This window comes from Thalassophryne amazonica, chromosome 10 (genome assembly GCF_902500255.1).
Source record: "Thalassophryne amazonica chromosome 10, fThaAma1.1, whole genome shotgun sequence".
Classification (NCBI taxonomy): domain Eukaryota; kingdom Metazoa; phylum Chordata; class Actinopteri; order Batrachoidiformes; family Batrachoididae; genus Thalassophryne; species Thalassophryne amazonica.
Genome location: NC_047112.1, coordinates 2,914,250 through 2,928,512, shown reverse-complemented (window position 1 = coordinate 2,928,512; position 14,263 = coordinate 2,914,250). Strand labels below are relative to the sequence as shown.

The 14,263-nt window shown below is 43.2% G+C and overlaps 1 protein-coding gene across 1 annotated transcript in view; it reads left to right on the top strand.

Moving 5' to 3' along the window:
• Positions 1-14,263, top strand: part of frem1b (Fras1 related extracellular matrix 1b) — a 199,592-nt gene that overhangs the window by 183,638 nt on the left and 1,691 nt on the right. The window contains exons 26-34 of the mRNA XM_034179310.1: positions 3,002-3,209; positions 6,139-6,283; positions 6,850-6,979; positions 7,296-7,368; positions 10,018-10,167; positions 10,454-10,743; positions 10,829-10,873; positions 11,374-11,535; positions 11,650-11,768. Of these exons, the coding sequence (XP_034035201.1) occupies positions 3,002-3,209; positions 6,139-6,283; positions 6,850-6,979; positions 7,296-7,368; positions 10,018-10,167; positions 10,454-10,743; positions 10,829-10,873; positions 11,374-11,535; positions 11,650-11,768 (1,322 nt within the window). The remainder of the gene's footprint in view (positions 1-3,001; positions 3,210-6,138; positions 6,284-6,849; positions 6,980-7,295; positions 7,369-10,017; positions 10,168-10,453; positions 10,744-10,828; positions 10,874-11,373; positions 11,536-11,649; positions 11,769-14,263) is intronic.

Below are 14,263 nucleotides of genomic sequence, written 5' to 3'. Positions count from 1 at the left end.
TGCTCTGTATGCACCACTCTGCATTTAATCATTAGTGATTGATCTCTGCTCCCCTCCACAGCATGTCTTTTTCCTGGTTCTCTCCCTCAGCCCCAACCAGTCCCAGCAGAAGACTGCCCCTCCCTGAGCCTGGTTCTGCTGGAGGTTTCTTCCTGTTAAAAGGGAGTTTTCCTTCCCACTGTCGCCAAGTGCTTGCTCACAGGGGGTCGTTTTGACCGTTGGGGTTTTTCTGTAATTATTGTATGGCTTTTGCCTCACAATACAAGTATAAAGCGCCTTGGGGCAACTGTTTGTTGTGATTTGGCGCTATATAAATAAAATTTGATTTTATATATATATACACTCAACAAAAATATAAACGCAACACTTTTGGTTTTGCTCCCATTTTGTATGAGATGAACTCAAAGATCTAAAACTTTTTCCACATACACAATATCACCATTTCCCTCAAATATTGTTCACAAACCAGTCTAAATCTGTGATAGTGAGCACTTCTCCTTTGCTGAGATAATCCATCCCACCTCACAGGTGTGCCATATCAAGATGCTGATTAGACACCATGATTAGTGCACAGGTGTGCCTTAGACTGCAGTCCCAGCAGAAGACTGCCCCTCCCTGAGCCTGGTTCTGCTGGAGGTTTCTTCCTGTTAAAAGGGAGTTTTTCCTTCCCACTGTAGCCAAGTGCTTGCTCACAGGGGGTCGTTTTGACCGTTGGGGTTTTACATAATTATTGTATGGCCTTGCCTTACAATATAAAGCGCCTTGGGGCAACTGTTTGTTGTGATTTGGCGCTATATAAAAAAAATTGATTGATTGATTGATTGATGTGTATATATATATATATATATATATATATATATATATAAATAGCCAAGTGGTCTCTCTCTCTCTCTGTGTGTGTGTGTGGCTTCGATCACGCAAAAACCAGGGAGAACTGACATTTGCTGTTTGGCATGTTTATGTATTTTGGGTCAAGGATAAACACTGTTTTAAAAAACAGAAAGTTGATAAATATTTTTGGAGAAATCAGCAATTTTAGCTAACCAATAAACAATGAATATTGTGCTGCAATGCACCATGGGAGTTTGGGGTTTTAAATATTATTGTGGTTCGTGTTATTGATTTATTGTGATTTTGTTGTTCAGTTGGTTTAGTCATTTTAACAGTAAAGTTGCTCTTACCATGACTGAGTTCAGTCTCATGTTGAGTGAAACATGTATTGTGTTTGATCTCCACCCTGTTTGTGTCTCAAATTAGAAGCACCTGCATGCCTAAAGACAAGCTGTGCATGCAGCTTCTATCAGGGACAAACAGAGCACAGCTGACATTTGCTGTTTGGTGTGTTTATGTATTTTGGGTCAACAATGAACAGCACCAAAACGGAACATTGATAGGACTAACAGTTTTGGAGAAACTATGAATATTAGCTAACATTGATAATTACATTTTGGACTCGCACGCCTTTCCAGCAGGGGAGCAGTAAATCATCTTTATATTAAAAGCGTGGATGACACATGAATGACACAAGAAAGTGAAAAAACTTATTTCCATTGTGGTCCATTTAAAAATCAAATAGCAAAATAGATGTAAAAAAAAAAAAATAATAATAATAGTGTGTATATTATCACAAGAACCTAAACAATTCCTAAATACATTAAGACAATAAAATTACATAATTAACAAGAAATAAAAGGGCTGAGTAAAAATTGTTTAGATCGAAGGTTCTAAAATTCTTGGACTCACACACCATTCCAACTCATTGCATAATTTATTACCACCCTTGAAAAATGTCAGCTACCCATAAATTTTTAATTTAACCTTTATTTAACCAGTTTAGTCCCATTGAGATCGAGACCTCTTTTGCAAGAGAGACCTGGACAATTACAAAGTTTCCAATTCACCAAACCTGCATGTCAGCTGGAGTACCCGCAGGGAACCCACAGACACATGGAGAACACGCAAACACATAGAATGGCCACAGGTGGGAATCGAACCCATGGCCTTCTTGCTGTAAGGCAACAGTGCTAACCACTAAGACACCATGCTGCCCTCATAAGGTTCAGCTTTGTCCTCAACATAATGAATTTTATCATATTCACAGTTCATGAATAATATAATAGTTTATTTATATTATGTTTTCAGGTAAAAAAATAAATAAATAAATAAAATAGTGGTCTACATTATAAAACATTAAAGGCAAAAGAAAGAAAAATTAGCATACATAAATATCATTAAAAGAGTTAAGATAAAAATATATAAGTCAAATAAAGTAGTTATAAAGAACAGAATATAAATAGTTTTATTTGTAAAACTTTATTTTTTATTTTCTGCTGCAGCTTTATTCTGAAATGACAGCTGCTCAAAAACACGTGACAGGACCGCCCTCCAGTGGCAGAACTGCACTTTTGTCAGTTCTTCATTGTTTTGGTGGAAGTAAAGTTATTTGTGTGTCCATCAGGAGCTTCTGTTCTGATGGAACTCAAATGGACAAAATAACTGGAACTTTAGTGCAAAGTTCAACTGAACCAAGAACCTCGACCCTCTGTGTTTTAAATCAGGATGTTTGTGAGGAAAATCAGGTCTTTGTTTCAGAACATTGAGAACGCAGACACGGCGGGTCAGGAGGTCAGCCTGTCCTTTCCAGAGGAGAACAAGAAGTCCTTTGTTGCAGTCTGTTGAAATGATGAAGCACATGGTGTTCATCAGGTCAGGAGAACTATCTAGAACCTGGATTGGTTCAGCACTGAAGATCCCTGAAGCTTCTCCTCCCTGCAGAGTGGCTACAGTAAAGCAGGAAGGACCTGGGTTTGATTCCTGGGCATGCCACCTGTGTGTGTATGTCTTTGGACAAGACACTTCACAAAATGTTGTCCCAGTCCACCCAGCTGGGTTCCAGCTTTGGCTGGAGAAGTCACTGATGATGGAGATGTTCTATTTGAAATTGAAGTGTTGATATAAAAACATGAACTCTCTCTTTCTCATCACTGGAGCTTGTTTTCAGGTGGATCACGTGGACAGGACACCACCCAGTCTGACCACCAAGAGGAGTCCTAGTGCCGTGGTCCAGTTGGCCGACGGCATCGAGCGTTACGGAGTCTTTATCACCTCCAAACACTTGCAGACCTCTGACCCAGACAGCCCCACACAGGAGGTGGAGTTTTCCATCAGCAGGCCCCCACACTTTGGTTACCTGGAGAACGTTGTCACAGGTTCATTGTTATTCTACGTTTCCTCTGAGTTTGTACCTTTTAGTTACAGAACAAGAGTTTATTGCAATTAAAAAATAAAGTAAATCCAAAGAATTAACCCAACCATCCAGATCCCAAGTCAAGTCCTCGTTAGAAGCCACTGTTGCACCTTTATAAATTATTAATCTTTCTTTAAATTCTGGATCTGTTCCTAAATGTTTCAAATCTGCAGTGATTAAACTTAAGAAACCTAATCTTGACCCTAGTGTATTGACAAACTATCGGCTGATATCAAATCTATCATTTTGCTCTAAAGTTCTGGAAAACGTGGTGTCACGGCAGCTCGTAGACTATCTTACTGAGAATCATCTCTTTGACTGCAGTCTGCTTTTAGAAAATATCATTCCACAGAGACGGTTCTCAATAAGTGGTGAATAATCTTCTGCTTACAATGGATTTGGACACCACTACAGTTATGTTGCTGTTAGATCTCAGTGCTGCATTTGATACAGTGGATCATCATATTCTACTTGATAGGCTGGAAAATCATTTTGGGATTACTGGGAGTGCCCTTGCGTGGTTGACGTCATACTTGACCAGTTGTTCTGTTTTTTACAGTAACACTACCTCTAACCTTAGTGACATGAATTTGGGGTTCCACAGGGGTCTGTCTTAGGCCCCCTGCTTTTCTCTCTTTATATAGCACCCCTTGGGCACATATTGTGGCGTTTTGGGATTACCTTTTGTTGCTATGCTGATGATATTCAGTTATACATGCAGATAACTGCTGGTAATCTCGTTCACATAAAATCCTTAGAAGATTGTCTTGCATCAGTCAGAAGATGGATGTCTAGTAACTTCCAACTTTTAAATTCTGATAGGACTGAAATGATGGTTCTTGATCCAGTGAGACATCGGCATCAATTTGACCAGTTAACGCTCGGCTCGTGTGTCATACATCACACTGACAAAGTGAGGAACCTTGGGATAATTTTTGATCCTACATTGTCCTTTGACCTCCACATTAGATATATTACAAAGACCGCTTTCTTCCACCTGAAAAATATAGTGAAGATTGGTTCCATCCTGTCTATGGCTGATGTTGAGACCCTGATCCATGCGTTTGTCTCTTCTAGATTGGACTACTGCAATGTTCTATTTTCTGGTCTACTGCAATCCAGCATTAGGGGTCTCCAACTGGTCTCCAAAATGCTGCAGCCAGACTTGACAAGAAGCAGAAAGTTTGACCACATTACACCCATTTTGTCATCTCTTCACTGGCTTCCTGTCCCAGTGAGATCAGATTTTAAGGTTCTGCTACTAGCCTATAAAATTGTTCATGGACTGGCACCTCCCTACCTAGCTGACCTAATTAAACCTTACGTACCGGCTGGGTTCTGTGTTCTCAGGGTACAGGACTACTTTGTGTCCCTAGGGTGAATAAGAAGTCTGCGGGTCACAGAGCTTTCTCTTATCGTGCCCCTGTTCTGTGGAATGATCTCCCTGCATCAATAAAACAGTCAGATTCTGTAGAGACTTTCAAGCCCAGACTTAAGACGCACTTATTTTCCCTTTCGTACGGCTAGCATACTGGTATAGTATGTTACTATGCTTTTTACTCTTTTAATTCATTTTATTAGTAAATGGAGCGGGCCGAGACCTCAACTAAATTCTGGGTCTTTTAGTGAAGTTTAGGACTAGTGGCCGGCGATCACTTTAGTATTTCTTCTGTTTTTCTTGTTGTTTAATGCTGACAAATTATACAGTATTTCTTGTCTTTCTGATGCCTGATTCTGTTTTTTCTCTGTTTAAGGTGCAGCTCCATCCAGAGATGGGAGTTGTATTTGTGCTGGAGACCCTCCTGTCCTGTGCACCAATAGCATTTCCTGTATATTCATTTTGTGAATTGTTCTGTAATTTATGTCTGTATCATGGCCCAAGCAGAGGGTCACCCCTTTGACTCTGGTCTGCTTGAGGTTTCTTCCTCAGAGGGTGTTTTTTTTCTTACCACTGTTGCTCTGGGGGTTGATAAGGTTAGACCTTACCTGTGTGAAGTGCCTTGAGGCAACTCTGTTGTGATTTGGTGCTATATAAATGAAAATAAATTGAAATTGAAATTCTACCTGAATCCAGTTGATTTTTCCAGAACCTCATAGCATTCGTCAGTCCAAAGTGCTTTATAGGAGCAAGGTTCAAAACTAGGAAGAGGCCAGGACACAGTGGAGGGACTACAGTTCCCAGCTGGCTTAGGAATTCCAACATAATGAACATAACCTAACCAGTGAAAACCAACACAAAGCAATGAAACTAATCGGTGAAAGCTAACCAACACAAACTAACCAGTACAGACTAATCAGTGTAAACTAACAATTCAAAGTAATGAAACTAACTGGTGAAATCGAGACAACACAAACTAACCAGTGACTCATAGTAATGAAAATAATCAAACTCGGACAAACATCACAAACTACAAACTAACCAGCACAGACTAATGATGACCTGGTTGTGTTCTTTAGTTTCTCTGTGTTTCTAAACCCAGTGTCGCCGACTGAACGGTCCCCCCCAAAAATCGGTCTGCCCTGCCTTCACTGCGTGTGATCAGCCGCGGTTCACCGATGGTAACCTCGTTTTCTGCTTCGAACTGACTTTAGAATGATTTAAGAGGTTTTACTTTGTCATCTGATGGTTAATAATCACATTAATCCATTTGATCACTTTGGGTGAAGAGAGTCAGACTCAGAGAGTCAGACTCAGATGAGCTTCTGAGCTCTGAAATGACGTATGTGCAGTAAAGGCAGGGCGGACCCATTTTTGGGGGGGACCGTTCGGTCGGCGACACTGGGATCACCTCCAGACGGTTCTCTTGTTGTTTGCTTTACTGTTTTTGATCTATGGCATTTCGGGCGGTCCATCTGAAGGTGAGTCTTGGTTCTTGTGACTCTCTGACCAGGTGCTTACATCAAAGGTCGTTTCACCCAGAAGGACGTGGACCGGCGTGCCGTGACCTTCATCGTTCCCGCCAACACGGAGGTGACGGCTGACAGCTTCCAGTTCATGCTGACTGACCCGGCAGGAAACACTGCGCTGCCCGAAACGTGAGTTTGATCTGCCGTGACCTTTGTGCCAGATACGATGTTTCCTTCATATTTCATATCACATACGAACATTTAGTTACGTCAGGTAGCGTGCGCCGGTTTTGCACATTTTGGCATCTGCAACTCCACGGAACTGCCTTGGTTCCTGGATGACAGTCACCCGGGCAGACGATAGATTGTTTTAACCTTCCTGCTCTCCATCCGTCTGACTGCCAAACTAAAATGGGTGGAGCTTTATCATGGACCCGCCTCCACCTGGAGCTACAAGTAAAGGTCCAGTTCTGAAACCGTTCCACTGTTGAGTCCTGTGGTTCAGACCGACTTTTCCCCCCAAATCCTGAAAACGGCACCTGATTGGCGACTGGTTTCCTGCTGTTTGGAAGCTGTCCTGGAACCGGTGCTGGATCACGTCCGGTCCAGAGTTCTTTGACAGATCGACTCCTTTAGTGGAAGATGTTTCAGAATTCACACATTCAGCAACAAATAACTTCAAACTTCACTGAGTTATTTTACAGCTGTGTTACTGTTTGTATTTGGTGTTGGACTCACCCGAGTGTCTCGTCTAGACTGGAGGTGTCCTGGTCCCGGGTCCAGCTCTCAGCAGCCGTCTACAGAACCTGTGAGACAGCGGGGACGCTCCAGATCCAGATCCAGCGCAGCGGCACGAGTGTGGACCCGGCTTACACAGCCATCCAGGTGTGATAAACGTCATGTGATCACTCTGATGGAGCATGACTCCGCCTCCTGCCACAGGAGGGTGGAGCTTATGTCAACAGTGAACAGATTCAACTTTTATTTAAAAAATGTATTCAAATTTACAGCAAGAGTCTGCATGATATTAAAATAAATTTTTGTCTGATTTTAAAATGAGATATTTTTCTTTGACATTCATGTCTGATGATGTCAAAGATCCTAATCCTGATCTTAATCCTGATCCTGATCCTGCCTTGTGTTGGTCGTCTGAGGTCAGAAATGTGGCTCATTAACACTTGGCTGGTTTCTGCTGGTGCAGGTGGACGGAGGATCGGCCAAACCTGGAACAGATTTCACCCACAGCACAGCCGGTCTGATCCAGTTTGATCCAGGTCTGACACAGCTTCATGAAGCACTGTTCAAACACACCAGTTTAGCTGACCTCCGCTTAGCTACTAAAGAGCAGACGCCGCATCGAACACTGCTGCCTGTTGGCGCTGACGAGCCGTGCGGCCGCCATCTTGCAGTGGTCACCTGACCCGCTCCACTCAGTGCTGTTTGACAGATGCAGCACATTTAATCATGATCATCATCATAACTCTCTGAATACTAAACTGATTTTCACACGGTTTTTTGTCTGCAAACGTCACACATGTAGCTACGATATGAACAAATGGTTCATTGTATTTTAATATTCATAGTGGGATTAACACTAACAGAATATTATGATACAGACTGTAGACAGACATTTTACAAACACTGTGAACACACACATTATACATATATACACACACACACACACTAATATATGACAGAAGCAGATAGTGGCAGTAAAAGTCAAGTATTTTAGTAATTTGAAGAGACAATATATGATTAGGCTACATGTAAATATTATTTATATAAACAAAGTACTGACTGATGAATACATTATATTTCTAGATAAAACATAACAAATATAAGTAATATGTCAGAGACAATGAAAATATATATATATATATATATATATATATATATATATATATATATATATATATATATATAATAAAAAGGCATACAGTCGAACTGGCAACGCAACGTCACATCGGTGATGCGGCTCATTGCATCATTAAAGCTGGAGAGAGTTAGAGCCCAAAACAGTGACGCCATCTCTCCTGATGATCTCAACACCAGATTCCGGTCTGCAGAGCTTTTCACCGTCATACAGCACAGGAAGCTGTTTTCAACTAACTAACTAAATATATATGTATGTAAATTATATATGGAGCATCAATCTGATCAATATATCAGAGAAAATTCTATCATATATAGAGTATCATTCATACATATATAAAAGAATTATATATCAGAAAAATAATATATACAACCCCAATTCCACTGAAGTTGGGACGTTGTGTAAAATGTAAATAAAAACAGAATACAATGATTTTCAAATCCTCTTCAACCTATATTCAATTGAATACACCACAAAGACAAGACATTTAATGTTCAAACTGATAAACTTTGTTTTTGTGCAAATATTTGCTCATTTTGAAATGGATGCCTGCAACACAAAAAAGCTGGGACAGTGGTATGTTTCCCACTGTGTTACATCACCTTTCCTTCTAACAACACTCAATAAGCGTTTGGGAACTGAGGACACTAATTGTTGAAGCTTTGTAGGTGGAATTCTCTCTCATTCTTGCTTGATGTACGACTTCAGTTGTTCAACAGTCCGGGGTCTCCATTGTCGTATTTTGCGCTTCATAATGTGCCACACATTTTCAATGGGCGACAGGTCTGGACTGCAGGCAGGCCAGACTAGTACCTGCACTCTTTTACTACGAAGCCACGCTGTTGTAACACGTGCAGAATGTGGCTTGGCATTGTCTTGCTGAAATAAGCAGGGACGTCCCTGAAAAATTGTTGCTTGGATGGCAGCATATGTTGCTCCAAAACCTGGATGTACCTTTCAGCATTGATGGTGCCATGTGTAAGTTGTCCATGCCATGGGCACTAACACACCCCCATACCATCACAGACGCTGGCTTTTCAACTTTGCACTGGTAACAATCTGGATGGTCTTTTTCCTCTTTTGTCCAGAGGACACAACGTCCATGATTTCCAAAAGCAATTTGAAATGTGGACTCATCAGACCACAGCACACGTTTCCACTTTGTGTCTGTCCATTTCAAATGAGCTCGGGCCCAGAGAAGGCGGCGGTGTTTCTGGATGTTGTTGATGTTTGGCTTTCACTTTGCATGGTCGAGTTTTAACTTGCACTTGTAGATGTAGCAACGAACTGTGTTAACTGACAATGGTTTTCTGAAGTGTTCCTGAGCCCACGAGGTAAGATCCTTTACACAATGATGTTGATTTTTAATGCAGTGCCACCTGAGGGATCGAAGGTCACGGGCATTCAATGTTGGTTTTCGGCCTTGCTGCTTACATGTAGAAAGTTCTCCAGATTCTCTGAATCTTCTGATTATATTATGGACTGTAGACGATGGAATCCCTAAATTCCTTGCAATTGAACGTTGGGAAACATTATTATTAAACTGTTGGACTATTTTTTTCACACAGTTGTTCACAAAGTGGTGATCCTCAACCCATCTTTGCTTGTGAATGGCTGAGACTTTTGGGGATGCTCCTTTTATACCCAATCATGACATTCACCTGTTTCCAAACAGGTGTTCTTTGAGCATTCATCAACTTTCCCAGTCTTTTGTTGCCTCATCCCAGCTTTTTTGAAACGTGTTGCAGGCATCCATTTCAAAATGAGCAAATATTTGCAAAAAACAATAAAGTTTATCACTTTGAACATTAAATATCTTGTCTTTGTGGTGTATTCAACTGAATATAGGTTGAAGAGGATTTGCCAATCATTGTATTCTGTTTTTATTTACATTTTACACAACGTCCCAACTTCACTGGAATTGGGGTTGTAACTAACTAGCTACATCTACTAAATTCAGGCGTCTCCAATCAGAAAGCTTCACGCCGTTGCCATGACGCCCAGATCGAAGTGGTGGTTTTCTCACGCCGTCGTCTCGTCTTTCATTCAGGCGTCAATGTGAAAACCTGGAACATTTACCTGATCGACGACGGTCTGGAGGAAAACCACGAGACCTTCACCGTCACCCTGAAGAACCAAAAGAACGCTGTCCTGGGCCAAAGGACATCTGCCAGGGTGGAGATCATCGACCCCAGAGGAGGTCAGAGGTCAAAACTTCAGTAACAGTCGTAGAGTCAAACTGGATTTGTTCCAGTCAGAGGATTAAACTTGATCCTGAATAAGAACAACTAAAGCTTTGTAAAGTGATTCAGATTGGAGGTCAGACTTCAGGTCTGAGTGGAAGGACAGATGAGGATACTAAGACTGGTTTTTAGACTGATCTGGGCACCACACGTTTTTGTCTTTTAAACAAATGCTTGCTGGCAGAGATGAGCAGCTAGCGGCAGCACTCTGAGTGAATGACTCCTGGTCCTGTTTCCTGTCAGGGAGGTGCCTCCCCGATGACCTGAGGGTGGAGGAGGCTGAAGGGAGGTCCCCACCTTCTCACCCAGAGGTGGACCACGAGGACCCCGTCACCGACATCGAGGCCAAGCTTCTCTGGGAGAACAGACCACACCCACCCCGAGGTGACGTCCCACACCGGCGGTCTGACCTGGACTATGTAGAGGGGGAAGTAGAACCACAGGACCAGGTGGCCCCCAGCTTCATTCACATCCATCCTCAAAACACCAGGGCGGTGCCGTGGTTAGGCCCTGGTGGAGCTGGACAATCCAGGGTGGGTGTTTCTTCCTGTTCCAGGTCAAAGAAGTACCCCTCTGTTAATGAAACACTGCGTGAATGAACCTTGTGCTGGTGTTCAGGTCCAGCTGGCAGGAGACAGAAGATCTGAGGAGAAGGTCTGGACGGTAAGACTCACTCTGAGCTGGTTCTGTTTTTGACTTTGTTTGTAGGATTACTGTTCATGTGGATCAGGATGCTTTAAATCAATCAGGAACTCCACACCTGGTCCTGCCTGCACAGTAAGAACCGGCAGGTGGGGCTGCTGCACCTGCTGGTTTGGTCCAATTCCAGATGGAAATCTGGATGTTTGAAGCTGGGTCTGAGGACATCTGGGATTTGCCAGACTGAGGACCTGTCAAGGACCGTGTGTATGCAGGCGTGCAGTGACTTTCCCACGTGAAACAAACCCACACACAGGTGTCTTAAGCTCAACCTGGGATGATCTTCCTTTCCAAGACTAATGTATCAATCAACCATCCAGTCTGGACGTGTAAACGTAGACTTGGTGTGAGCATAACTTACGAACTTCTCTCCATATGGCAGCTATAAATTCCGTGTTGCTGAACTTTTGTCCAAAGGTTGACGTTAAAGAAAAGGGTTTAAAGTCTGTTTGCTTCCTGTTCAGTTCCACAGCCTGACTCCTCTCCGGCTGGAGGAAGTCGGTCCGGACAGCTCCGAGTGGAACTGGTCGCCTCACTCACGCAACCTGCAGGAACTCCAGGTCAGCGACACATCGCAGACAGACAACCCCGGACACAAAGAGCACGTGGAGTTACACCAGCACAAGGTAGCGGCATGCTGAGAGATCGTTCTGCCGTTAACGTTGCCCAAAACGTCTGCGGCTAAAAACGTTCAGGCAACAGACCTGATGATGTCCATGTGTCGGTGTGTGTCTCTGCAGGCGGGTCGGTCTGTAAGCAGCTCCTGTCCTGATGGCTGGACTCACCACAGGAGGCGCTGTTACATCCTCAGCTCCTCTGTGGCGAGCTGGGCGAGCGCCGAGCGGAGCTGCTCACTGCTGTAAATAAAACATTTCTGTTTTCTACTCAACTCCGCGGAGCCGATGGGGACGGGGGAGGGGCTCAAAGTATTCAATAACATCAATTCTGAGAGCGTTTGCTGGTGCAGCGATTTGCCACATCCACATCACGAGGGAACCGCCTTGGGTTCTGGATGGCAACCGGCCAGGCAGACACCTGGTCCATTCCCACATCTCTAAAACAGCCAGGTGAAGCCTGGACGCTCCCTTGACCTTCTCCAGATACTGAGGTCCTCAACACTGGATCATGCACAGAGAAACAGGTCATGTGGCCAAAACAAACTACTGAGGACCATTTTGAATTGCTGCCATGAAATTTTATCAAAATGGACAAACCTGCTGCATCATTTTTTCACTTTGATTTTGAATTCAGCCCCCTGTAGGTTGACGGTTTTCATTTCCATGAAATGATGTGGCATCGTTTCACTCAGGTGTCAACCTGAGTCCAGAAAGGCCAAAGAGGCTGCAGGTTTCTGTGTAAGCACCAACTCCAGCAGGTGATCTCACTGAGGAACAGCAAACGGGACGAGTTCCCGGGTCAGGTTGATACCTGTGCCCTCATTCTAAGCACATTACAGTCCCCATCAGGAAACATATCAGCAGGAAATTTTTTGTCCCCATTGAGATCTGATGCGTTTTCAAAGTGCTCCTTTAATGTTTTGGAGCAGTGTATTATTAACGATTAATACTAATAGTACTGTGCGTGCACTGTGACCCCACTGATGTCAGGCGCCTCTGACTGTTACAACACTGGACTTTAGACCTGGTTTTTGGTCATCAGAGGCTCTGGTTCCTATCCTGGGCTCTGACACACCCCTGGACAGGCTCACCAGAGATCACACATGTTCATCAAAATTAAAGTGCACGTAATATAAATTGATAATAACACGCTTACTGGTTAAGCAACAGTAAAAGGCTGTAAGTTCCTGAAGACAGTGGACAGTAGAGGAAGGCCGTTGTCTCAACAGGACGCTGAAGTCCTGCAGTCTTGTGAGATGTGGCTGCTGAGCAGTGAGTCAAGTCTTTACCAGGGTTTCGAAAGAGTTTTTGGATTCAGTTGGGCTTTAGTTGAAGGGATAGTTACTGAATTGCACCTGTTCCATGAGACTGGTGGGACTGTCTGTTGTCACACGGTGATTCTCTGAGCATGATCCAGGAAGATCATCGCTGAGTGTCCAAGGACTGGACTGGGTCAAGAAAATGCTTATGGAATGTAGATCGTTGGTTTCTGTCACGGTGATCAGCAGGTAAAACCCGTAACAGTTCCACTGCAAACCGGGCTTGTTCAGCTTAGTTAGCAACCCAGGTGGACTCAGTGTGGAATAACTAAAGCCATCACATGTAGAAGGAAGTCCAAACACAGGAAGACATGGTGAGACACCTGGAACTGTAGTGCTGGTTGGGAGCATGAACACAGAGTTAAAGTATTTAAGAATCAGTTGTAGAAGATAAAAGAACTTGTCGCACGGTTTTTAACGTCCCAGTTAGCAAGACAACATAAAGTACTTGTGATTATCAGTCTCTCTGCACACACGTGCTAATAATTAGTGATCCGTGATGTATTTTATTCCTCTCACTCTGAGCATAAGCAGGTGCATTTCCGGAAAACGTCTCACTCGGCAGTTCTCAATTCTGTGACGCACATTTTAGAATGAGCAGAAACATCCCAATGCCTGACAGAGGGAAACGAATCTGCTCCATCCAAAAACAGCTTCTGAGCTGCTGTTCGAAAGTGACGGCTCGGATTTACAAACAGGAGACGACATGCTTCACCCTGAAACTCTAACTTTTTCAGAGTGTCGGGTTTTGGAACCTAAAGTGTGGCGATGCGCTGTTTGTTTACTGAAGTGGGGACGTCTGCATGATGCTGTTTTTAACAGACTGCCTGGACATGGAGATGTATTTCTTACATTGGAAAGTCAGAATACATTAATTCCAGGAGTTCATGGACATTACTTAACGTGCCACAATCATGAGAGAACTAAAGGCGGCGCTGCAGCCAGCCATCGCGCACGTGCTTCTTTGATCATGTGGAGTTTACATGTGCAAAACAATCTAACACGGTGAGTCTGGCATGTTAAGGATTTTACTCCTTTTGTGTTTTGTGGCTACTTTTTTTTTTTACTTTGAGTTTGAATTTGGAGCTGGAATGTGTGTGTGTGTGTGCGCACATGCGCTGTGCAGGTGATGAGAGGCTCCTGCCACTGTGAACATAAACATTTCCATGACGGTTTTCCTCAGCAGCAGATGTATTTTTTAGATTTTATTGATAACAACACTCATAATTATTTGTGGTCAAAGCTGATCCTGGAGCAGAGATGGTTTTTAACAGGCTGCGTTTCTGACTCGTGGCTGTGCAGCTGCACTAAACCTTCTCACAGCTGCTCCTTTTACCGTGACTGCACCAGAATGAACAGATTTCACTTAAAAATGAGTAGTCAGAACACGTCATCACACTTACGTAAACTGTGGAATT